Below are 25,971 nucleotides of genomic sequence, written 5' to 3'. Positions count from 1 at the left end.
AACAAAAAGAACTGCTTCCATGGATTGTCTGAGTATGTTTCCAAGTTCGTCCCTTCCTTCCTTCCTCTCTCAATTCCCTTGTCCACTAAAGGACACCCGCCACCACCACTGTCACCACCAATGGCTACCTTTTCACACAGCAGCAGAGCTGGGACACTATGACGGGGTTAACGGCATGTTCTCACTGGCCTTTCGCAGCAGAGCCAGAAAACCAGCACCACACCCTGCCTCCCTGAGTTGGTGGCTTGTTTAACAAGGGATGGCCACTGAAGACTGACTTTAATGATCCCTTATAAAAATGTATTTAAAATTCTTTGATGGCTGGGCATGAGGTTTCAGAATCACTAAAATAATAATAATAATATGAAATCAAAATTGGACTGATGAGGGCAGTGTTCTTGCCTGGAGCTTCCAAGGACATTGGATGCTTCAGAAGATGGTGCTTTCCTGAACATCTTGAGATAGAAAATGTATAGGAGATGGGGAAAAGGAAACTTGAAGGTTTTTTGCTTTTATTTTTATTTTGTCCTTTAAAAAGAAAAATCATAACAAAGAGATCTAGATTTAGAGCCTTCCTTGCAGCTGAAGCCCGCCTGCCTTGTTCTCTTCCTTTTCAGAGCGTGTCAGAGGACAGAGCAGCAGGCCAGAAATGGACCTCCCTTGCCGAGCAAAAGGGACGCTGCCATGCTGGTGATGATGTTAGAAACCGAAGAGAGAGGGGAGTGGGGGACCAAAAAAGATGAAGCCGTAATTTACACACAGGTCTTCAGGGTAAGTTATCCCTTCCTCCAAGTCGGGGGTTTATTTATAATGTGGGCCTGACCTGCTCCCCATGAAGGATTTGGAAGGGCCCTGGCTGGAGAAAAAGTCCAAGAAACTCAAGATGAGCAGATTCTAGTTCTGAAAAGCAATTTAGGAGTCGAGTGTAAATAAATAGCTCAGTGGAAAGACTTTCCTCTTCAAGTGTTTAAAAAAGAAAGGATGATAGGAGGCCGTTATTTTAACTTCTTAAAAAAAAAAACCCTGTCCAAGTTAGTTTTTAAGTGAAACAAAAGCTTAATTACTTTTAATTATTTTGGAGACAGGAAGTGCGGGGGGGGGGGGCGGGGAGAGCGTAGGGATCCGTGGTCACGTGCTGAAAGCCCTGCGCCTTGAGTGTGCTAGCTTGATTATGAGCAGCTCCTCCCTTTCCACGCACTCCCCACAGGCTTTGCGGCTAACCCTCTAAGGGCTGAAGGGCACACTGAGACCCAAGCGGGGCGTTTGCCATATATTGTGTGCCTGCCCCGCTTCCCCCGCCCCCACAGGAGAAAGCAAAAAGACTGAGGACAGAGCTGTTAGTATGTGCTGGATGCGGCTCTAATGCCCATCAAAATATATACTTTTCAGAGGAAACAAAAGACAAGTAAGCAGCTAACACTAGGTAGGAAACACCTGGGTAAAGGTGCCACACAAACAGCACACTATATTTCAGAACACCCCATTTTTTGGTCTGTACCATCAGCAGGAGTCTTGGGTCTGCACACCCAGACGGAGGGTTTGCCCCCAGGCGGCATGAGGTCTGGCGGCTCTCCATGCATGCAGGTTACACAGAAATAGCCTTCAAAACTCACTCTGGTTGAGACTTACCATAGGCTTGGGTTTGGAACTTTCCAGTAATGCCCGAAATAATTTGACCTGAGACACACTGGGTGACCAGCGCCCTCCCCCACTCTGTGGCGGGCTGTCTGGAAGTGGCTGACCACCCAGAAGAGAGGGGAAAAGTGAGGAGTCAGTGAAAGAAGGGTGGGCAGGCACAGAGAGCTGGGGAGGTAGAGGGCAGACTGAACTTTCAGAAGCTTGACTGACCTTGAGAACCATGATGTCCTTTTGAGGGACAGCTACCCCATCACTGAAGGGAAGTTCTTGTCCCAAAAGTGCCCATGAATTTGACCATGCCTCTGGAGTTGCCTACCCAAACACGGGGGACTGAGGGATGATAGGATAGGCTCAATGCTGAGCAAGGATTGGGGGCACACGTCTGAACCCTACAAATCCTGAGACTTGGGTGGGTTCACTTGAGTAGGAACACCATATCTGCTTCCATGGGCTTCCGGCATGCCTTGAAACCGAACCTCGATCAATAGGGTACGAGAAAACAGTCAAACCAAGGCCCAAGCAAGGCTTCTCAAAGGCCGCACAGGTGCTCTTGGAGAAGACCAGGCTGGCAAAGTCTACAGGACCCTCTGCCAGGTCCCATCAACAGAAAGGCTGCATTCAAAAAATAAAAAGAAGACATGGAAGAAGAACATGTCGACTTAAAGGAAAAAGAAAGAGTTCCGGCACCCGTCGTGTTTGAATCCTGATTAAAATGAACCCCAAAGAGACAGACAGGAAGTCAGAGACAGAGAAGTATTTATAGTTTTATGGAGCTGCATTTCAAAGATGGCCACCCTCCTGTCAGAGTGTCCTTCTGGGATGAGCTGGGTGCTGCCGGGCCACTCTAAGCTGTACCACTGGCATTTTAAATACCAGCAAGATCAGCCATCAGTGGTCATTGGTCCCAGACTAAGCCAGGCCATGGAGAAAAGTCTGGTGATCTATTTCCAAAAATGGGCCAATGAAAACCTTGTAGATCGCAAAGGCACACTCTCCAACTGGCTTGCTTGGGACCCATCATCCACTGCACCCACCCGCTGCCAATGAATCTATTACAACTCACAGCCACCTCACATGGCAGAGTCAAAATCCTCTTTAGAGTTTCCAAGACAGCAGATCTTTATGGGAGGACACAGCCTCATGTCCCTCCCTGGGAGTGATAGGTGGGATTGAACCATCAACCTTGTAGCTAGCAGCTCCTTGGACCCATCATCAGGAAGGCCCAAGCACTATTGGAGGGCATACTGTTTGGTGAAGCAGAGGACCAACAAGGAGGGCGGAGGAGTCCCTTGGTGGGCTGTGTTGGCTCAGGAGCTGCCATAGTGGTGGGTGACTGTGAGGATGATGCTGGACCATGACACTTCACTCTGCTGTGCCCAGGGTCACCTAGAGGTGGAGCAGAGGGCATCCAGCAAGGATGACACACACTCACTCCACTGTAATGTGGGGCACTCAGCCATTGAAAAGCAACACAGAAGTTCACATTGCAAGTTGGCTGAGTAGAAGGTGGGGCAAACGAAAAGAATTGGTGCTCGAGTTTCAGACAGGCCTGGGTTCAAATCCAGGCCTCCTCGTTTGCTGCTTTCGTAAAGTGACTGAGCTTCTCAGTGCTGCGGGCTTTTGGGCTGTAAGATGAAGGTGGCACATAATGTTTCTCACAGAGAACGCACATCTTCCACGGTTCTCTGTCAACCGCTCCCTCCGGGAACTATTTTCCCGAGTGCTGGCATGGCGATTCTTTTACACGTTTCTGTGAAAAACACTCAAAAACATGCCTGGTGCTTTTTCAAAAGAGGGCACAGTCGACAAGCCAATGTAGAGAGTGTGCATTCACTGCATAGAAATACAGCACACTTGCTACCGAGAGATTCGTGAGTGGCCTACTTGTTGGACAGTTCAAATCCACCAGCTGCTCCTTGGGAGGAAAATGAGCCTCCTCTACTCCCGTAAAGAAATACCGTCTCCAAAACCCACAGGGGCAGTTCTACCCTGTCCTAAAGGGTCGCTGTGAGTCAGGACGCACTTGATGGCAGTGAGTTTGTTTTGGGAAGTTTTTCCTTGGCGGTCAAAGGGACATAGTAGTAGCAGCTACTTAAGAGACAGCTTTCAGAAGGAGAGGCCAGCAACACGCTCATTGTGTATGCCCAAAACTAGCTCTCCAGAAAGGAGCTGCTACTGCAGCGGCTGCCGTTATTGTTACTGTTCCTGCCTGAACCTTCTGTTGAGGGAGGAATCGGAAGTTAGCAATAGAAGACTTCTTGTGGCCAATGGAGGCTGTGGCTCTTTCCATCTTAACGAGGCACCCGCGGGCCAGGCCTCCCTCTTTGGCGTCTAGGAGTAACCCTGGCTTCAGAGGAGCCCTTGACTCTGTATTAAGTGAGTGACTCACTGCCATCCACTTGATGTTGACTTATGGTGACCCGACAGGACAGGGTAGGGCAGCCCCTGTGGGGTTCGAAACTAGAACTCTTTACGGGAGTAGAAAGCCCCGTCTTCCTCCCGAGGAGCAGCTGGTGGCTTCAAGAGGCCGACTTTGAGGTTAGCAGCCCAGTGTGTAACCACACTACCCCACCAGGGCTCCTTTGGGAGCAGAAAGCCTGGTCTTCCTCTCGAGGAGCGGCTGGTGGCTTTGAACTGCTGACTGAGAAACTGAGTCACTCATCACCAGTGCTCCTTCAGTGAATGAGTCAGAGGATAAAGGGAGGCTGAGGGGGGCAGGGAACCAGTGCCTTGAGAGCTGCTGCAGTGCTCTGCTTGAGGGCCCTCACAGCTAGCTGTAAAAATCAACCCTTGGAAGCAACTTAGTTAGCATCACTGAGATGTAGCTACCCGTGGACACCCCACAGCCATTGTTTTCCTGGGCCATAGATTCCTAAATTATGTGGCCGACTGCACCCCTTTTCAGGAAGAAAAAGCAAAAGCAGACTCAGCACCCGCTCCCCTTCCGCAGCAATGACAAACTCTGGTACTGTAGCCCATCTTGGGGACAGAGTGTCGGCATCTGCTTTCACAGTCGCTGCCTCCCTATAGGGGCAGTGTCACCCACGCGGGGGAAACAGTCGGCTCTGGGTCTGAGGGGCCTGTCCTCTCACACTTCAGGCACTGGAGGGGCGGAAAGGAATCTAAAACATGAAGTAAATCAAAACAAGGAGTAAGTTCCTCACTCGTGTGTGTCTATGTTTCGGAGGCCGTTCTGCGACCATGCGGAATCCTTGATGCTCTGGGTGGTCTCAGCCCCTCTGCAGCCTGGATTACCTAGGGGGGCGCCTTCCTGAGCGCAATCCGTCTACTTCTCTCCCACTGTGACAGACACTTTGCCCCTCCGCATTGGCCAAAGGAAAGGAGCCCTGGTGTGTCAGGGTTACGTGTCAGGCTGCCAATCACAGGGTTGGCAGTTCAAACTCACCAGTCGCTCTGAAGGAGAGAGAGGAGGCTTTCTGCGCCCATAGAGATTTGTGGTCCTGCAAACCCCCAGAGGCAGTTCTAACCTGTACTGGCAGGTGGGGAGGCTATGAGTCAAAACTGACTGGTCTACAACGGGTTTACTTATTTATTTGAAAAAGGAGTATCTATTGTCAGGCTGCCCCTTGCACGGTAGCTGCCTTTTATTGCCCGCTCTTACCGGCGTTTTCGATGTTTTGTGAGTTCCCCTTGTCCCCCCTATCAATCCCCTACCACCCCGCCCAGGGAAGCTGTGAGGAGAAGGATGCCACATCACACAATCATGAGAGCGACTCGGAGTCAAGGAAACCAGCCGCCAGTACGGAGTCGGTGTGAATGAGCCTCTGGGTTGGACTCGGGTCACCCTAGGAGTGCACAGTCCCCCAGCAAGGAGCTATGATGTACCCTGCCTGGGCGGGAGCACTTACAAGTTCTTGGCCTTGAATGCTTCGGCGAAGTGCTGCACGCTGCCCAGTGAGGCCAGGTCCAGGGTCACTGCCTCCACCTTGGCTTTGTGCTGGAATGAGAGGGAAGGCGGAAGAGATGATAAATAACTGCACCCTTAATTCATGGGGTCCAGTTACAGCCCGTGTGCTCTGGGATGTGGCAGAATCCCCCAGCTTCTGTTGGATGCTGGGAGAGGATATCCATCACTGGGCAGTGGGAGGGGGGGCTTTCACTGCTAATGCCAGGTAGGACTCAGGCCTGTTTCACCAAACAGCTGGATTGACAGGCCTGGGGCACCTCTCGCTCAGTCCCCTGAAAATGGGGGTGACCCTCTGAACAGTGCCTGGGTCCTGTGAGGGTTCTGGGGCCCACTTTATCATCACTGAAAGCTCACATTGAGGCAGGTGTGATTCTACGAAGGCAGCTTCAGAAATGAAAGACAACAGACTTCAGGGAATTACAACATCCTCATCGAGGGACCTTGGTTGGCACAGAGCCCAAAGAGAACCTTAGCTTCGTAACCTGTAAGACTTGACGGACAGGTGGACTGGTCAGGGGCAACGGTGATGACATTGAGATCAGCCACTGTGCCCTCTGAGGCGACTGTGGACCCGCTGATTTAGATGCCCAAGTTCATCTCCACTGGCAACAACAGAGGAGTGGGTGTATTTGCTTCCTTCTGCAATGCAGCACCTTGCAGAATCGTAGCTCAAGGATGCAGACTTTGGGAGGAGGAGGAAAAGCCTTCATCAGATCCAGGGAGAGGGACACCTGCCAGCCAAATGACTTAGTCCCCAATCCCTGGAACGCCGAGAATGGCAGTGCTGAAAGTCCATAGATGGCCAACCAAGAGCCAAACTCACTGCCCTGGAGTCGGCTCTGACTCAGCAGCCCCATAGGACAGGGTAGACCTGCCCCCGTGGATTTCCAAGGCTCAGAATCTTTACGGAAGCAGAACACTTTTATCTTTCCACCAAGGAGCAGCCGGGGTTTCAAACTGCTAACCTTGTGACTGCAGTCTTACATATAATCCCCTGCACTATGCCACCAGGGCTCCTTAGTCCACAGAAAGAAGAGGCCATGAACCCCACCCCCACCATCCTACAGAGACGATGGAAAGTACTTTGGTGAGGTCACCTCATGTTGGATCTCGGATGAGGAGCAACGCCTCACACCCTCTGTGTCATAATCACCCGTCTTTACGGGCAGTTCAGATCTTTTCCGCGTGCCAGGTCAATCAGTGACTGAATAAGCTCATACCCGCAGAGATTCTCGTGTCCCACAAGCACTTGACTTCTCCCTGCTAGCATCAGCTTGAGCCACAAGCAGGGGCTCATCCTCACATGCCTCTTTGGTGCCCTGCTCACCTCCATTGGGGGCTGAGACTCACAGGCACATAGCGCCTCACAAGAAACACACTAGAGCTTTCTTAAATGGGGCAGTGGTGGTAAAAAGACTGTTACCACCCCCCTTGAGGTGGGATAAAAACACAGACCTCTATTCCTCCCACACACAGTAAGAAGAGGGATCCCCAGGCCATGAGGCTGTGGTGTTCTGTGCCTGTGACTTATGGGCAGAAAGCCGTCTTTCGGTCCTCCTGCTGCACTTTCACATGAAGCTCGGAGCTGCCACAACCAATAAGGATAAAATGGGAACATACACATCCAGGGAGAACCAAGGGTCACACGCCATCAAGCAGTTCAGCAGACTAATCCACGAGCTGTGGGTTAGTGGGCTCTGGGGGACAGTGATTCAAGTCCACACACCATTACTCAGTTACTTCCCCTGCCCTAGGTATCGGGTTTCCTGTTCCTGCTACTGCCCCTGACAAATGCAGAGGAACTGCCTGAAAGAGGGGGGGTTCAACAGGGTGTGTGTGTGTGTGTGTGTGTGTGTGTTTTTCTCAATGAGAGTGCTCACATGTAATGCAGAGCCACACCTTCCTGAATGTCTAACACTGTCAAAGGCTATCCTGGGCCATGGTCTAAGAGGGGATGCAGAAGTGAAAGACTGGGGATCTACTACGGCCTAGGCTCAGGAGCCCTGGTGGCGCAGGGGTTACCCATTGGACTGCAATCAGACATGCCAGCAGTTGAAAACCACCAGCTTCTTTGTGGGAGACACATGGGGCTTTCTATGCCTGTTAACAAGTAGTCTCGGAAACCCACAGGGGACAGTTCTACTCTGTCCTATAGGGTCACTATGAGCAAGTTCACCTGAGGCTCAGCCAGAAAGACATAACTAGGCATCCCACAAACTGTACCCACACTGCCCTATGACCCAGGAACCCTTGCTGGTGACGTAGTTCTCAACCTGGGGGTTGCGACTCCTTTGGAGGCTGAATGACCCTTTCACAGGGATCATCCGATTCATCACAGTAGCAAAATGACAGTTATGAAGCAGCAACGAAAATAATTTCATGGGTGGGGGTCATGAAAGAATTGCGGCGTTAGAAAGTTTGAGAAACACTGCCCTACAACCTCGCCCCGGCCACGTCTTCTTGGTCTGCTCTTTAAGTTCCAAAATCGGGCTCGGTGACTTGAGAGTGCGTAGACATAAAGGCTCTACAGCAGCGAGCTCCGCCGCCACTGCGTGACCGTGACTCAGCCAAGTGGAACCCCCTGAAACCAGGGGGAACATCTGGGGACTGGGAGGTCTGGCTATACACAGAGATGCTGTCGCCCACAGCAGAGGGACCAGAGTCAGGGCCTGCGCCACCACAGTGCTGGCAGCGTGGCTTCAGGAGGTCTCTTGGATACTAGTGGGCTCAGCCACCTCACTGGAAAATGGCCACCAGAGTCCCTGGTCTGGGTCAAGGCTAGAAACACAGTACACGAGGAGACACACATCCACATTGAACAAACCATTAGTGTCCACATGATCCTTTTAAAGGTCTCTGTTGAAGTAGTGAGCAGGTGGCTTACTTGCTAGGTATTGGGCTACTCACTGCAAGATCTGCAGTTCAAAACCCCCAGCCACTCTGAGGGAGAAAGGCATGGCTTCCATTCACATAAACAGGTCCAGTCTCAGAAACTCATAGGGGCAGTTCTACTCCGTCCTACAGGGTCACTACAAGTCGGCATGACTTGATGGCAGAGAGCCTGTTTGTTTGGTTTGGGCTAAAGTCGGAGTGAGCGCCATTTCATCCACAAAATGTTCATCACTGACTTCAAACCTAAGGTCAGGGAGCTGCTAGATGATGGAAAGATCTTTGGCGTAGCAGGGAGGAAGCCCACGCCTTCCCCCCGGACATGGTACCCTTAGCCCCCAAACTCCATGCATTCTCAGAACTTAAAGGGTGTGGACTAAGCTTGGGCTTAAGCCAGGAGGCCTGAGTCTGACCCGTTGCAGCGTTTACAACCCCCACCGACCACCCCCACTGTGTTCTGCTGTCTCCTTTGCACCGTGGGAATTTCAAGGGGTTAGAGAGGAGGGGAGGGCGTGGTCTTGGGGTTAGCATAGTGGGCCTTCAGGGCCATCTCGGGCAATTCTTTATGTGGAACACCTGCAAACACCTGTGCTAGCTTTGATTCTCAGTATCAGGCCTGTCTGCCACTGCCGCCCTGGCCGTGCCCACACTCCTGGGTCCCGATGGGGCTGAGAGGTCACTGCTGGCACCCAGGAAGCAAGCTCAGGCCACTGCTCCTGTGAGCCCTGGTCCCAGGGTCCCTGTTTCTCCCTGGGCAATGGTGACAGGAGACACTCATTTCACAGATGGAGAGTGAAGCACACACGTTCACGATGACTGTGACTGGTGCAAGGGGCTCGGGTGGCACAGCGGGGAGGTGCTCGATGCTGTGGTCCACAGGTGGGACACACTGGCCGCTCCACATCTGGTCCTGGATAGATTTCCTGCTTCAGAAACCCCAGAGGGCAGTTCTGCTCTGTCTGGGTGTCGCTGTGGGCACAATGACCTTGATGACAGGGGCTGGGAGTTGGGTCTGCTTCTGGTGCACTTAGATGTGTAGGGGTGGGCAGGCCTCCCTCAGACACTGATGACCCTGTTAAGCTCCCATGACCCTGAAGAAAAGTACCCATGTGTATTTATTTATTCATAGTAAAAGCAATGCCCTGCTCACCCCACCCCCAATGAACTCTTACTCCTTTCTTTTCCATTTAATAAAAACTGCTATTTTCCCCATGGAATAGTTTGTTGTTTGTTTCCTTTAATAAGAATATATAAAAACAAACACAGCAAAAACCCTTCTGGCAGAGAGGTGTCCCCCATTTTACCAGCAAGAAAAGAGAGGCTTCTGGAATTGCAGATGGCCCAGTGGCCACGCCAACCTTCTTGGGCTCAGAGACCCGGCTGCTCAGCCCTTCAGCCCCTAACACCGGAGGCTATAAAGAAATTAGTACCGTCCATCTATCTCGATCAGTGCCTGTTTGACATTATGTTTATTTCACGTGCTCAGAAATTACAGGAGGCGTAAGGCGAGGGTGGAGAAGACATAATCGAGGCTGTAATCTACAGGCAAGGCTGATGGGGGCTGGCGGCCTGCAAATTCCAATCGGATCAGCCTTAATTGCATTATGTGGCTGTCTCCCAGTCTTCCTCGTGACAGGTGCTATGTCCTGGTTTTATGTTCCGGGACTTTAACTAGGAGTTGTCACATTCCTAACAGACACTGGCACTGAGCATGTTAGCGACATGGAGTGACTTGAGAGCCTACAACGGGAGATGGCTTCATCATTCATCAGTAGCCAAGGTGGGCGGCTCCTTTTCGCCCAAGTCACTTAAGCCAGGCTGATTTGGGCCTGGGGTATCAGTCAGAAGCTTGGGCTCACCGTGACTTCTGACCTCTCAACTCCAACAACCCCAAATGGTGTTCAGAGCACGTCCCTGAGGTGACTCGGCCGGATCCCAGCCAGGTCTAAGGATGCTTTGGAGTGAAGCCTACCTCGGGCGAGGGTGCTCCAAGAAAGGGCAAGGCGTAAAGGTCCCTCTCTTGGCCCTGCCCCAGCACAGCCATTTAGAAAAATGGTCCAGAGCAGAGTGGGTCCTTCATGCCAGGGGACCAGAGGATCCTGGGCAGAGCCTGCACGGAGCAGGCCGTCCCTCGCCCCGGTGATGCATTGGAGAAACTGCACCACAGGTGGCTTACTGAATTTGGTGGATAGGTGGCATGCCACGTAAACCAAAACAGATTAAGAATGCTTAGGTGATCCTGGGCCATATTTTGCAGTCCAGATTTAACAAGGAAAAAAAATGCTCATCTTGCCAGAGACTCACAAGATGGTGAGAATATTCAAAAACCTTCCGATTTTGCTATTTGCTAAGTGTTCACGTGGCCCCTGGAGAACAGTCTAAGGGAGGGCAGGGGGCAGCAGGGGCATTTGGGAATAAGCATGAGGGGTGTGGGTTGGGGGTTCTGCATTTTTGCCTTGCTGTTGAGGAAAGAGCCTTTCTTTACCACCACCACCACCACCATCACCACCCCCCGCAGTGAATTTTTCATTCTAATGCAAGCAATGATTTACGTTATAACTGGAGGTAAAGCGTGGTTACATTTTCCTGAAGGATTGCAAGCAAGTAAAGAGTAGCACAATCAGTTGAAGCGTAAAAGCTTTCTCTGTCATAATATTTATTATAATGGCATATAAAATAGCTGAAATAAATAATAGATGACGAAAGGTAAATTCATATGATAAAGAAGCCTTCAGCAGACACCATTACATTTGACTGCTCTCGTTTTAAACACAGTTGAAGACTCTTAATAAACATGCCCTCTGTCTCCCGTAAGTACCTGGGAACTTCGAGGATGTGCTTAAAAGGCATCATGCTGGACATCAGCTAATTTACTGTATAATTATATTCTCGACAGGCACCGGCTATGTGTTTTTGAATATTTAATGGTGTCGTTCTCAAACAAAACTTGTTAAGTTCTGGACCACGCCCCCCCATCCTCCCCCACTCACCCCCTCCCCCCCCACTCACCCCCTCCCCCCCCACACATCTTTGGGGAAGTCGCTGATAAAAGACAAAAATCAGCATACACACAGCTCCCCAGCATCTGGACTCAGAAGAAGAAGGACAGCTGCAAGCACAGCGACCAGGAACAGTCAGCTGTCTGGTGACTGGTCCCATACATGTGCTGAATTGGTTTGGAGAGCTCGGGAAACGACTAGCCAAGGAGGAAAGGTCCTCAAATGAAAGGATTCTACTGCCATTAAGGTCTCTGGAGGTGAGAGGACCACACCCCAAGACCCTTAGCAAGCACCCCATCACCTATCCGTTCCTGCTACCAAAAAAGCCACACAAAAAGCTTGTGAGACAGTTCCGACTGTCACAAAGGGAGGAGGGAGGTAGTGTGGCAGGGACTGTGCTGGTGTTCCGGCAGTGCACACATGGCACAGCTACCTGAGACGGACACAACGGTGGTTGGCTGGGTTTTCGGTAACTTGATTCTCTGAACCGTGAGTGCCAGGTCTTTCTTCTGAGGTACCTGTGGGTGACATCACCCGGGAGCCCTGGCAGAGAATTACCTGGCATGAAATGGCAGCCCTGAGCCTTTAGTGAGAGGAATCCTCACTCACTCTGAGGGGTCTTGGGGCAGTTTCTAACCCATCTTTAGTTATCAAAACCACACAGGCTAATTGATGAAAAGCACAGGTAATGCAGACGTTGGTCGTGTGCCCAGCTTTCTCTCTCCATCCCAACACCTCTAAGAAGCAGCTTTAGAAGCAGATAAGATCAAGACATCAAGCCCTGGGGCCAAACCACTTTCCCCAAAACGCAGTGCAGAACTGAACAAACAAGGGAAGGCTAAAGTGTGGCCACGAGGGCCCAGCTTAGACAGGCACAGGTCTATCCCAAGCAAAGCCTGTGCATGCACGTCTCCAGGATCCCTGCATGGCCTCGGGCCAGTTCTCTCAGAAATAAGTGTGTGTTTGTCTCCAGAGGGGACTTTCAAAACAAAGGCCCAATCCAAACAGCTGTTTCCAGGGGGATCTGCAGGGCCACTTTAGGTCAAGACAGAGAGATCAGCTCAGATGGTTAAGAAGACTGCTGCTGGGGACGGTCATGGGGTCATCTGGAAAGATGTTCTCAAAGGACACAGGACAATCCCCCGGGAAGGAGCCTGAAGGTAAACGAAAGCTGCATTGGTGAGAAGGCCAGGAAAGCCCCCCCCCCCCCCTCATGGCAATGCACCTGCTATTCCTCCAGGGTAGCAAAGGCTGTCCTGTGAGAAGGAGGGGTCAGAAACTAGACCCCACCCACCCCAACCCCCAGTCTTCCCTTTCAGAGCTTCGTTTTGTTCCCTGAACTCAAAGAACATTAAAAGGGAACATGACTTGAGTGCCTCCTGGGTGGCACCACAGGCTTGGCATACCAGGAAGAGTGTGGGATTCCTTGGGGGAGGGTGGTTGCTGTTAGGTGTCCCTGAGTAGGACCAGATGCAGAGCCCACAGGTTGCAGTTTGGCTCTTGTGGACTTGCTTCAATTTTCTTCGGCTTCAATCTGAACTTACATATGAGCAATTGATGGTCTGCTCCAGATGTAGTCTGTGGGAAGACTGTAGTCACTTCTGAGCACTCCACCTGGAGAAGCACATGTGCACAGTTGCCATTTGTGTCATTGATAAAAAAAGTTATTTGCTATGAGCAAGTTGGTGGTCTCTGTGTCAGTCTGGGTTGATGACAGAAACAAATCCCGAGACACTCATGAGTGTGAGAGAGAGTTTTATATCGAAGAGTAATTATATATTAAGAAAACATTCCGGCCCAGTCCAGATCAAGTCCATAAGTTCAATATTAGCCCATAAAGCTGATATTAGCCCGTGTCCTATACTAGTCCATAATTTCTTCTACAGACTCATGTAGCACACACAAGGTGCTAAAAGCAGGAAGATCACAGGCCAGTGGGTGAAAAGTCTTATAGAGGCATCTCAGTGCTGGCACGGCTCTCCATGTGGCTCCTCCAGCTCCAGGGCTCTGGCATGTCAACAGAATGTGAAGCAGAGAGTGCGTGCCCCACCTCCAGGGAGGAAGACAGGAGTTCCCAGAATCCCCAGGAGAAGGCCAGGCCCACACAGAGGCATTATTGGCTCTGACCTGACTGACAGGCTAGACACCATCCCTTCACACAAGTTGACAGGAGATTATCTAACTGCCACAGTCTTGTAAAATTAAAACTCTGCCAGGTGATCTTCAGCTTGGTTTCTATCACAAAGACAATATTTTACAATGACTGATCCTTCCTCTTTGTTTTCAATCTTTGTATTCCAATCGCCAAATAATTATCAATGCACCTTGACTGCATGTTCGTTAACAAGGGTTAGGCAAATAGAAACCCTGCCTTCCAAAGTGTGCACACCTCAACAGAGGAGATCCTGAGCTATACGAGCTTGATATTTCGTTATTTTTGCTTAATAAAGGTGGCTATGGTTTTGTAGCTGTACTTTTTGATGGGCTCTTGTATGTACATAGAGCTCTTTGTTTCTGGGTAGCAAAAGGGTCAATGTGACTGGCTGCTCACCAAATGGTTGGAAGTGCAAGTCCACCTCAGGTGCCTTGGAAAAAAATGCCTGGCTCTTTGGGGTACTCGCCACCCCACCTCTCACCCACCCAAACCCTAGGCACTAGGCTAAACTTTTATGGAGGAAAGAAAAGATGACTTTTCACCAAGAGCAAAAACCTACATTTGCATTTATTACCCCATACATGCAAGCCATCCTGAAGTGGCTTCTAATGGACATTTATAAGGCGGGGTCCTCCCGATAGTGTCGCTGTGAGTCAAAGAACTCAGTGTCAGTGAGTTTTGCTTGTTTGGGGCTTGTTTGTTGGCTTGTTTGCCTACCATAAAGGAGAAAGCAGGTTAGGGCCCCAAAATCCTTGCCGAGGATGAAATTCCAGAGGTCTCACAGAATAGGGGAGGAAGGGAAAGACAAGAAAAAACAGAGAGGAGAGAGCAGCCGAGGGAGTAGAAAGTGGTGCAGAAGACAGCCTGTTCCACCACTCTCCCCAAGCACGCCATCATATGCCGCAATGGTGCCGGGAGTCACACACGGGCACTGGGGGAGCACGTTAATCCTTCAAACACTAACAGATGCTGGCAGGGATTTAGACTGGAATGTATTTACAAAGTGACAAATTATGTTCTGGGCAGGAGAGGGAGAGAAAGAGTACCCTCAAACAGGCTGATAAATGCCAGCTGCAGTCAGGACACACAGTTTATTTTTATTACACTGTAACCGCAAATGTTGGGTGGGTGGGTGTGTGTGTGCACGCGCACGTGTGCCTTTTCTCTTTATTTTTTTTCCCAGGGAGTCCCAAAGATTTATTTGTTGCAGGGGAAAAAATAATCCAAGATTATAAATGACACAAGGTAAATAATCCAAGATTATAAATGACACAAGGTAATAACTGTGAGATGGGTGATATTCCAGGCACCCTGCCCTCAGCTACAGCCAGGCTGAAGCAACACTCTGGAAACTTGCTACCATCTCTTCATGGAGTGCAGTAAATGGTTAATAAATCAGATACCGTACAATGTCTTGTAATTAGATACAGCCTTAGTTCACAGACTAGCCAATTGATAGACAATATCCAATTCCCCTTTTAGTGGCTATCAGGAGGGTAGAGTAACTATTAAAATAAATTTAATGGCTTTGACAGGTAAGAAAATATACCAGGAGCTAAAATGTAATCAGTATATCCAAACCCAAAATAAAATTATAGTCTTGGGCGCCGACACAAAGCCTAGGGAGGAGGCCCGCAGAGAGAGCGCGGCAACCACAGGCCGATGTGGGCCTCGGTCACTGCGCTGAAGGGAAACTCAACCTTGACAACAAGAATGGGAGGCAGGGAGGGGGGAGGCAGGGTGGGGTTTGGTCTGGAGCCAACAGAGAATGTTAGCGTTTATTACTCAGGCACTGTTCTGAAGGGTTCCTTTTATCCACTTGGCTGGTTGGACGTTAGTGGTATTGACAGGCAGTCTTCCATAAGCTTCCAGATCTAAGCAAGATGGCAGGAAGGTCTGGGGTCCCCACCCTGGATCCTCCTTGAGGCTCCCCTGCCACCTGCATGTGGGAGAGCTCTTTAGAGCTCGAGCTCTGGGCCCCGAGGAGATCTCCCGTGTCCAGTTTTGTGTTTCCAACAGGCTGAGTGAAGGAAGGCAGAAGGAGAAGGGGTACTTGTTAATGCCATGAGCAGTCATCAAGCTGGTTCTGACCCAGAGGGAGTCCATGCACAGCTGAACAAACCACTGCACCGTCCCATCCCGTGCCATCCTCACAATCGTTCCAATGCCCGAGTCCACTGGCGCAGCCGTTGTGTCCAACCATCTCACTGACGGCCTTCCTCTTTTCATTGACCCTCTGCTTTACCAAGTATGATGGCCCTCTCCAGGGACAGGTCTCGCGTGAATCTATGTCCAAAGTACGTAAGAAGATGTCTTGCCATCCATGTCTCTAAGAAGCATTCTGGCCATAGTTCTTCCAAGACAGATGGGTTTGTCCATTTTAACAGTCCGTGGCACTTTCAGTATTCTTCGCCAGCACCACAATGAAAACGCACTAGAAAGAAATTAATGGTGGTGTTCAGGGATATTTAGTAAGGGAACAGCTTGCCGTCTGGGCCTCTTGTGACATGGCACCCAGTTATGAAAGCACCATATTTGCACGGACTCAGCGAACAAAACTCTAAAAGGCTATGGAATTGACAGGAATGCATACAAACAGTCCAATCCAATGATTATAAATCAGGGCGAAGAATCTTCTCTCTCATACACACAATGTGTCCAAAAACAAACTCACTGCCAAATAGTTGTTTCCAGTTCACTTTGACCTAAAGGGCAGTTAACTTCCAGTTCACTTCGACCCAAAATGCCCCTGTAGGTTTCCAAGGATATAATTTATGGGAGTAGAAAGCCTCAATTTTCTCCCATGGAACGGTTGGTGGATTTGAACTGACGATCATACGGTTAGCAGCCCTGTACCATCAGGGATTCTAACCCATTGCATGAAAGTGTCCTTTTATTTTTCTCCTGGACATAGGATTTAGGGGAGCACTGTTACCATGACAGTTAGGAACCCCACCCCAAGCCTGGAACAGAAGGTGTAAGTGTTGGCCCACGCTGGGAGGGGCACGGGAGAGTCTGGGGGAAAGCACATAGTAAATGGGAATGGGCAGAACAAGACCCCTCCTGACCCCATCACTTCTTTTCTACATTTGGACCTCTTGGAATCTTGGGATGCCACTTTCCCTAAATGTGAAACCATCGTCGCATTAAGGACACCTTCCCGATGAGATTGCAGGTGGCTTGGAAAAGGTTAATCAGCTCTGGCTCAAGGCACAGTACATTCTTGATCAGTTGTGCTTACTAGGGTTAGGCAGAGTTGCTTGGTGGGGGAAGACTCCCCCCTTCCCTCCCTACCTGTGGTAGTTACACAATTTCATGTCAACTTCATAAAAGAATGAAGGAGTGGAGTCTAGCCTGTCAATCAGGTCACAGCCTGATGATCTCTCCTTGTGGGCATGGCCTTCTCATGAGGATTCTGGGAACTTCCTCTCTCTTGATTCTGCCATTAGAAGAGGTAGGCCTCTCTCTCTCTCTCTCTCTCTCTCTCGCTCTCTCTCTCTCTCTCTCTCTCTCTCTCTCTCTCTCTCTCTCTCTCTCTCTCTCTCTCTGTCTCTGAAGATGCGTCCATTGCCACTGGAGCCACAAGAGTTTCCACCCAATGACCTGTGATCACCCTGTATTTGGCTTCATTGCATGTGTGTGAGTCTGAAGAGGAATTCATGGGCTATTATTAGACATCGGGCTATTCTCAAACTTAGGGACTTACTCTGGACTGGGCTGGGATGTTTTATTGATGCATAATTACTTCTTGAAATAAAGTCCGCTAACAGGTATCTGAGTGTCTCTGGATTTGTTTCTCTAGTCAACGCAACCTAACACACTACCCCAATAACAGCAAGCAACGCTCTTCCTGCAATCGCCCCAGTGGCTTATTTTCCTTTCCCCTGTCTCGCAGCCCCAGCACCACTGTGTCCTGTCTTGGTCACTCTAGGGTGGAAAGGGGACAAGGTACAGATTGAGGCATCTCCAGGTTCCCTACCATTTCCTAGGCCAATGTCTGACATATCTGACCCTGAGCAGGTTGTCCATAGGGTGACATGAATTAAAAGGTGGAGGTCAGGGGGCAGATTGGGATGGAAGGAGAAGGGCAAAACTCCTGTGTTCAAATGGTTGACCTTCCCCAGAGGATGTAACAATTGGAGCAATGAAATGAATCTGGAGAGATGAATGCTGCTGTTGCTGGTGTTCTTCAGTTCCACTGAGTCTGTTCCATTTCATAGCAACCCCAGCTGCAGCAGAACCAAACACGGCCCGGTCCTGCAGCAGCCTCATGATAGCTATTATGTTTGAGTCCACTGGTGCAGGCACTGTGTCAGTCTACAGACCGACAGGACAGGGTATAACCCATATAATACAGCACATGTCCACCCGTCCATGCGGAAATGAATGAATGGACGAACGCCTCACAACGTTTGGTACTGAACAACTCTTACTTGTCTAAAGTTGCAGAGCTGGTTGGGGCAAAGCTGTTGTTCTCGCTTGGTCTCTCACATCATTACTTTACACAAAACAAAAGCAAACAACTCTTTGGCAAGTTGGAGTCCTAGGTTGTTTGTTTGATCTTTTTGAAACTGTTTGTTAGCCCCTGAAATCCAAGAATCTGAGCAGCATGCAGGGAAATCACTGACCATGAGGCCCGATGAGTGTCCGGGAAGCAAGTTTGGAAAATGGGCACATGCATCCCTTCACAGAATACCTGCAATACCTCTGTGCTAGTCCAGGTAGACTAAAGAAACAAATTACAGACATTCATATGTGTATAAGAAAGAGCTGTATATACAAGAGCAGCTAAATATTGAGACAACATCCCAGCCCAGTCCAGATCAAGTCCATAAGTCCTATATTAGCCCATATGTCCAATAACAATCTATAAAGTCCTTTTCAGACTCATGAAACACACGCAGTGACGCAGAATGCAGGATGATCACAGGCCAAAGAGACTTGTGGATCCAGTGGTGGTAGAAGCATCTTAGCGCTGGCAGAGGTCTCCACGTGGCTCCTCCAGTTCCCAGGGCACAGGGCCTATCAGCGGAGTGCCATGTGTCTTGTCAGTAGAGTGTCTCTCGGGGAGTGAGCAGAGAGTGTGTCTCCTGCCTCCAAGGAGAAAATACAGGAGTTCCCAGAATCCTCAGGAGAAGACCATGCCCACACAGGTCTCATTGGCTATATAATGATTAACAGGCTAGACTCCACCCCTTCACTGTCAATCATCAAACTGACAGAAGATTATGTAACTACCACAACCCCCAACCATAAAACCAGGCCCCCATGTTATTTCAACACCAAACCAATAAGAAGCTCAGGAGTGGCCTCTTCCAGGTAGTCTCCCTAGGTACCCCAGGCTGGGAATGTAGAGCTTCTCAGGACCAGAGAACCAAACACTGAGGCTTGTATTCTTACTGCCTTCTGGAACCAAACTATGATCCTTTAGAAATCAGAGCCTCTCATGCACATTTCTGCATTTCCTATGTGTTACTTTTCCCCCTTTAATGAAAATATATGTCATTGTTTTAAAGGCATATGCATCTATCATCTGAGAAGTTTGAGGCAAACTAGTGATTTCAAACACATTAACGGAAATGCTGAGAAATTCACAATCATACTAACTTTTAAACCCATTGTTCACTTCCAAGTTGGTTAAAAAACAAATTATTTAATTTATGTCCTAAGTGAAAAATATCAAGTCCTGACCTTTGCTCAGTAAGTCTGCTCCCCATAGTAATTTGGGGACCCCAATGATTAGCACAGCAAGCCCTGACGGCATAGTGGTTATGAGTTGAAATGCAAATCACAGGTTGGCAGCTTGAAACGACCAGCTGCTCCAAGGAAGAAAGATGAGGCTTTCTACTCCTGTAGAGTTACATATAGTCTCAGAAACCCACAGACGCTGAGCTGCTGCTCTGTCCTAGAAGGTCTCCATGAGTCCACTCAATGGCAGTAAGTGTTTATTGCCTCCACTAAAGCCAAAAAACAAAACAAAACAAAACAAAAAAACCTTACCATCAAGTCCAAGTTGACTCATAGAGGCCCCACTATGGATTTCCAAGACTAATTGTTTACAGGAGTAGAAAGTCCAGTCATTCTCCTGCAGAGTTGCTGGTGGTTTTGAAATGCCGACCATATGGATTGCAGCCCAAACGTAAACACTACACCACCAGGGCTCCACTCTACTAAGGCAGAAATAGTATTTGACACCCTCAATTTCCAAAAATTTCAAAACTCGCTACCATCAAGTCAATGGTGACTTGAAGTGGTCCCCGGTGGGTTTCCAAGATTGTAACTGTTCATGGGAGTAGAAAACCCAGTCTTTCTCTGGAAAATTGCTGGTGGTTTTGAACTGGTGACCAGATGGATCGAAGCTCAGCTCGTAATCACTACACCACCAGGGCTCTTACCTATGACTCTTGCAGATTCCACAGGGTCTCCTCTGCCTCTGTGAATGTTTCCTAACCTTCTTATTGGATATCGCCTTTCCCTCCACTTAACCGTGTCTATTCTCTAAGTCCGTGACTTCCCTTCCCGTCCCTGACCTTCTGGCAACCCTCAAAGAATGCTTCTTTTAGTGTGAAAAACCATTCTTTACATTTTATAATAGTCCAGAAGGAGCCCAGGTGGCATAGTGGTTACGAGATCAGCAGTTCAAAACCAGCAGGGAGCTCCAAGGGAGAAAGATAGGGCTTTCTACTCCCTTAAGGAGTTACAGTCTTGAAAACTACCCTGTCCTATAGGGTTGCGGTGAGTTGGCATTATCTCAATACAGTGAGGTTTTTGCATTTGAGTCTCATACAATATTTGCCCTTTTGTGGTTGCTTCTTTTTTAAACTTTGCTATTACTTTTGTGGTGGAAGAGGTGACATCTCATTGTTGTTTAACTTTCCATCTCCAGTGGCCTGGGGCATTTCTTCATATGTATTTTTGGTTACATCAATGTCATCACAAAGGCTAACTTTTGGTCAAAGGACTGGCATGTGATGGACACTGGGAAGTGATTGTTCATGCATTGTGGGTTAGGGCCTGTATTAAACCATAAGGGAAGCATTTAGTATGACAGTGTTGTGCTGGGTCACTGAACCACCCTGTCATTTGGAAAGGTGGCCAGATAGGATCAGTTACGACAAAGGGCAACACAACCCAAGAGACTAACCTGGGTTTGGCTTTCAATATTAAGACGTCCAGATGAGTAAGAGGGGACTGCAAACAGTTTGTGATAAACTGGAGCTGAAAGACTTTTCCATGAGATTTTTGAAGGCCCCTTGTGTGCAGGTGTGTGTCCTTTTGCACAATAGGATGGTAAGTGATCTGGCTGTTGTGGTAAAAGCACACTAGCCACCCCACAGGAGGAAGATGAGGCTGCTGCTTCTGTAAGACTGACTGTGTCAGAAGCCCTCAAAGGGTCACCAGGAATTGGAACTGACCCCAGAACAATGGGGTTGTTTTCGTGTTTATTTTAGTGTTTTGCCTATGTACACAATTTGTATTTTCTTACATAAAGACCTGGTTCTAAAAGTATTCAGATGGATCAATCAGAGGAGAAAGTAGTCACCGTGTGTGTGTAGAAAGAAGATACATGCCATCCTGCCAAGATAAGCACCTTGTCATCTCCAGAAGTTCTTCTATACCAAGGGCTTCCCTGATGGCACCAGGACACCATCCAGAAGACCCGACAGCCCCCCCATACACACACACACACAGACACAAAGACACAGACAAACTAGCCATCACTGGCAGTGCTGCTCCTCAGCCGAGAGGGCTTCTATGGCCTGCGTGTCAAATTCCAATGAGGACTCACGTGCCTCAAGGGAAGAAAAAGCCACATTCAGGCTCAGAAGAGCCTCATCACTTCCCCCACCCTCAAACATCTAGAAACCAGTTCCTAGGCCAGCATGATAAAACTAGAGGGAGCTGGGGTGGGGGGCGCAAATAGAATGGAAACAAATGTGTGATCATCAGATGGTGGGCTTCATCTGGAAAATGCCATTTACACCACTGATGGGGCACGCTGCCCAGCTCTTGTCCCATCCAGTACAGGCAGGAGATGTTGTTCCGCGGGGCAGCCTTTGGAGGAACATCTGTTTGGCCTGCTGCCCTGTCCTGGTTTCTGCTGTGTTCAGGCCACTGGAGGTTGGGTTTAAGGTAGGAGAGATTTACAATGAACTGGAGAGGCACACTGCCTCTTCCCTCCCTGCCCTGGAGTGGAAATTCCCCCACAGGTCCACAAATCCACCCAGAAAATCAACCATTTTATTACAGGACTTTGAATCTTCCTGACTCAGGCAGATCTCAGCCTCATTGTAAACAAAATTGTTTCATTCAGATACAAGAAAGGTAAACCAACACACAGGCATCTCCTTTTCTATAAAAGGAGAGGCTATACATATATGTATGTGTACATCATATACAGATGTGTGGGTGTATACACACATACATACATATATACATTCACGTGTACTGGTGATGTAGTGAGTTATGAGTTGAGCTGTTAATCCCAAACTCAGTAGTTCAAACATATCAGCCACTCTGAGGGAGAAAGACGAGGCTTTTTCTCCCTTGATGATTTACAGCCTCTGAAACTGCCACAGGGGCAGTTTTAACTCTCTCCTCTAGAACGGCTATGAAGTGGGAATCTCCTTGATGGCAGTGAGTTTGATTTGTGATTAAATACTATATAAAATGTACATCTATGTAAGTATTCATAATATACATATTGTGCATGCATATACACTTGTATATGCTTACATAACATATAAATCCGTATGTTATATATGCATGCACAAGCGCATTTATAATATATACTCATGCACATACAGGAAAATGATGACTGAACAATTAAAAATAGTTTCCAGTTTGTTGGGTCACAGGGATGTGAACATGGAAATTCATCGAGCGAGTCTCTCCACTTTTGTGTGTATGTGAAATTTCCACAATGAAAAGATTCTTTTTTTCAACACGCCAGGTCACCACACCAAACATGGAAGTAAAAAAAAAGAAAGGCCTGAAATGGCTTGAAGAGGAAGAAGGTGAAGCCTATCAAGGGTAACAGGGAATTGAACATCTTTCCAAGATTTAAATAAGAACAGCCTCAAACCACGCATTTTATCTATCCATGAACAGATGACAATCGATAATTCAGGGAGATCGAGAATGAAATGCTAGAAAAAGCAAAACCAGAAAGAAAAAAAAAAGGCAGCTTGCTGAGTCGGTCTAAGCAGATGAAAAATAATGGTCTCTTCCAAAAGGGACATGTTTTCCAGTCGTAATTGCCAGTTTATACGGCTTTTCAATACATCATCAAAAATCAGCCTCGAAATTAAAACTGCAGCGATGAGCGGATTAGCAGGCTGCTTAGCCATTAATGAAATAAAGTACCTGATTCCCTCTTGAAAGCCATTGGGCAACATGTGCAAAGCCTGAGGGCTTCCGTTCAATAGTTGCATACCTGTGCACCTGACCACATGCAAAACACACACACACACACACACACACACACACACACACACACACCAGCCACCACCGCTGTATCTCAGTGCCAAGCAAAAAGAGATGACGCCTCTTGCTTCTGCGGGTGGATGAGGGTGGGCATGAGCAGCTGTTGACAAGCAGAAGGTGACTGATAAAAGCCCAGGCACGATGCTGCATTGTCTTCCTCGGATCACAGCCGAACCCATCAGAACTCCTCTCGCAAGGAGCCCTCTGGAAAACATCCAGGAATTAAAAGGTGCAAACAAGCTCCTAATACCCTTGCGTCGACTGAATTCTTATGAAGAAAATAAAGTTTATTGTCTGGAAACGGAGAAAGCGTGAGAGAAGCACTAAAGCAATGGAGGTGAACATTAGACAGATGTTCACTTAAGGAAATCTCGAGGACAGAAGAAGCCGGCGCCCAGGAATTTTACGAGAGTCCCGAGTCCCCAGCGTTCAAGGGCACCGGCAAAGAGAGAGGCTCTGCGGAGCCTGCAGCTCAACGCCTGCTGCTGACCCAGTCAAAGGCCACAGGTGAGGCCGCTGGGAGCTGGGCCAACCAAGCGTGCCTTCCCATCAGCCAGAGACTGTCATTATTCCCTGGAAATCACTTGGCCCCAAGTACAAGCAAAAGCAAAGTCAAGTATCCCCAAGTCCCCCCAGCATGGTGAAGGTACCACTGCTCTCCCTTAGGCCCACAAGGATCAGAAGTGCAGGACCAGCCTGGCTCCGAGCACCTGCTACCGTGCCGAGGGCCAGGTGACAGATCCTCACTGAGTGAACTGGAGCTGCAGCACACACCATGCAGCTGCTCAGGATTCTAAGGACAAGACTTGGAGGTAGTGCCTTCACCCTCCAGTTTACCTGATTTCCCCTTAATTTTGAGCTTCCCTTAACCCCTTGGTGATAAAAGTACAAGTGGCATCAGAGGCCCCATTTCAATCAATGTACATCGGACCACTGTGGGCCATTGTATACAACTGTGGCCACAATCTAGTCCTAGAGCGCAGGTTTCCCAAATCCTTTAAGGCACTGTCCCCTTTTCAGGAAAAAAAATCAGCACAACCCCCTTACCTGCCCCCATCCCCCACCCAACTCCCACCCCCAGGGAATTAAAACTTTGATACTGGAGTCAAGAATCTAAGATAATAAGATAAAATGTAGCTGTGTGCTTGAGCAGCCCGCTGGATCCTTTCGGGGCTGCCCCCAGGGGCGCTCTCGCCCACTTTGGGAAACACTGGACTGGACTGTGAAGTTGGCCACAGTCTCCACCCTGCTCTACTACTGCGTACTTCCAGGCAGACGGGGGCTGGTGCCATCAGACATTGGAGGTTTCGATATTTGTTGTATGTTAAAAGAGAGAGGAAGGAAGGAAGGAAGGAAAGAAGGAAGGGAGGGAGGGAGGGAGGGAGGGAGGGAGGGAGGAAGGAAGGAAGGAAGGAAGGAAGGAAGGAAGGAAGGAAGGAAGGAAGGAAGATGATTGCAGGACCAGTATTCCCCAGGTATATGTAGTTACAGCCAACATTTGTTCTGGCTAGTCAGAGCCAGACCATGAGTGGCTATTAAATATTTTGAGCAGAAGCCAAAGCCGAAACCTTCTTTGAAGCATCCCTGCCTGCACAGAAGCAGACAAGCCACTCAGCCTGGCCTGGCAGATTCCCTGTGTCCCTGTGCGTGCCCCAGACGCAGTTTTACAGCCACGGCTCTGGCGGTACCAAAGCAGCTGGGCTGCCCACAGTGCCTTGTACAACGGCTCAGCCATGAGTTCTTGCTTCTGCAACCCAAGCAGGTGACGTCGACTGGCCAGACCTGTGCTGCTAGCATTAGGCCTCTCTGTTCTGCAACCTGGGAGTAGGACTTGGGAGTGTGGATTGATCCCTTAGGACACACACACACACACACACACACACCCCACAATGGCCATCGCAGGGTGACACGGTGTGTGTCGTTGATATTTACATGGTGCCGTGGGGAGGATGGAGGAGCCTTCGCAGGCCATTTCGAAACACCACATGAACATCTATAAGTGGAGATCATCAACCCAACAACTGCTCAGCCTCTAGGGGTTCATTGAGATAATGTCTAATCTTCCCCACTTGTAACCAAGTGAATTCAGTAGAAATCTCTTTCTCCAAATGGGAGAAAAGTCTTAAGAAGTGAGAAGAACCAAAGGTTCTCATCAACTCTGGTTCACAGAGTGAGCCCTGTGAGCCAAGAAGCTCCTAAGAGTCTCTGGAGAGAGGGCTGGGTCCGGAACTGCAGGAGGGAGGGAGGGTACTTCCCTACACTAGAATATCGCCCTGCCACTGAAAATAATGGTAAGGAAGAAAATATGTGGGCACGAAAGACAGGCTTACAATGCATCACTAAGTCAATGCAAATGAAGCTGCTGTTGTTGTTCGGTACTACCCAGTTTGTTCTGACGCATAGCAACCTGGAGTACAGCAGAACCAACTACTGCCCACCCAGTGCCACTCTCACAATTGTTCTTACATTTGAACCCATTGTTGCAGCCACGGTGTCAAGATGTCTTGTCAAGGGCCTTGCACTTTTTCGCTGCCTCTCTATTTTACCAAGCATGAGGTCCTTCTCCAGGGACTGGTCTTGCCATTCTTGCCTATAAGGACTTTTTCCAAGACAGATCTGCTTACTCTTTTGGCAGTCCATGGTACTTTCAAGATTCTTTGCCAGCACCACAATTATAAATGTATCAATTCTTCTCCTTCGGTCTTCCTCCCTCAGTGCCCAGCTTCCATAGGATGCAAGGTGATTGAAAATACCCTGGTTTGGGTCAGGTGCACCATCGTCCTCAAAGTAACCTTGCTTTGCAACACTTTAAAGAGATCTGTGCGGTGGGTTTACCCAATGCAATACATCTTTTGCTCTCTTGACTGCTGCTTCCA

General features: G+C 48.9%; 1 protein-coding gene across 1 annotated transcript in view; it reads right to left on the bottom strand.

Annotated features, from left to right (window-relative positions):
• Positions 1–25,971, bottom strand: part of WWOX (WW domain containing oxidoreductase) — a 936,085-nt gene that overhangs the window by 693,261 nt on the left and 216,853 nt on the right. The window contains exon 6 of the mRNA XM_075537052.1: positions 5,508–5,596. Coding sequence (XP_075393167.1) covers positions 5,508–5,596 — 89 coding nt within the window. The remainder of the gene's footprint in view (positions 1–5,507; positions 5,597–25,971) is intronic.

Source organism: Tenrec ecaudatus, chromosome 18, assembly GCF_050624435.1.
Source record: "Tenrec ecaudatus isolate mTenEca1 chromosome 18, mTenEca1.hap1, whole genome shotgun sequence".
In the NCBI taxonomy this organism is placed as follows: Eukaryota; Metazoa; Chordata; class Mammalia; order Afrosoricida; family Tenrecidae; genus Tenrec; species Tenrec ecaudatus.
The sequence above is the reverse complement of the archived record's forward strand: the minus strand, read 5'-3'. Positions and strand labels throughout refer to the sequence as shown.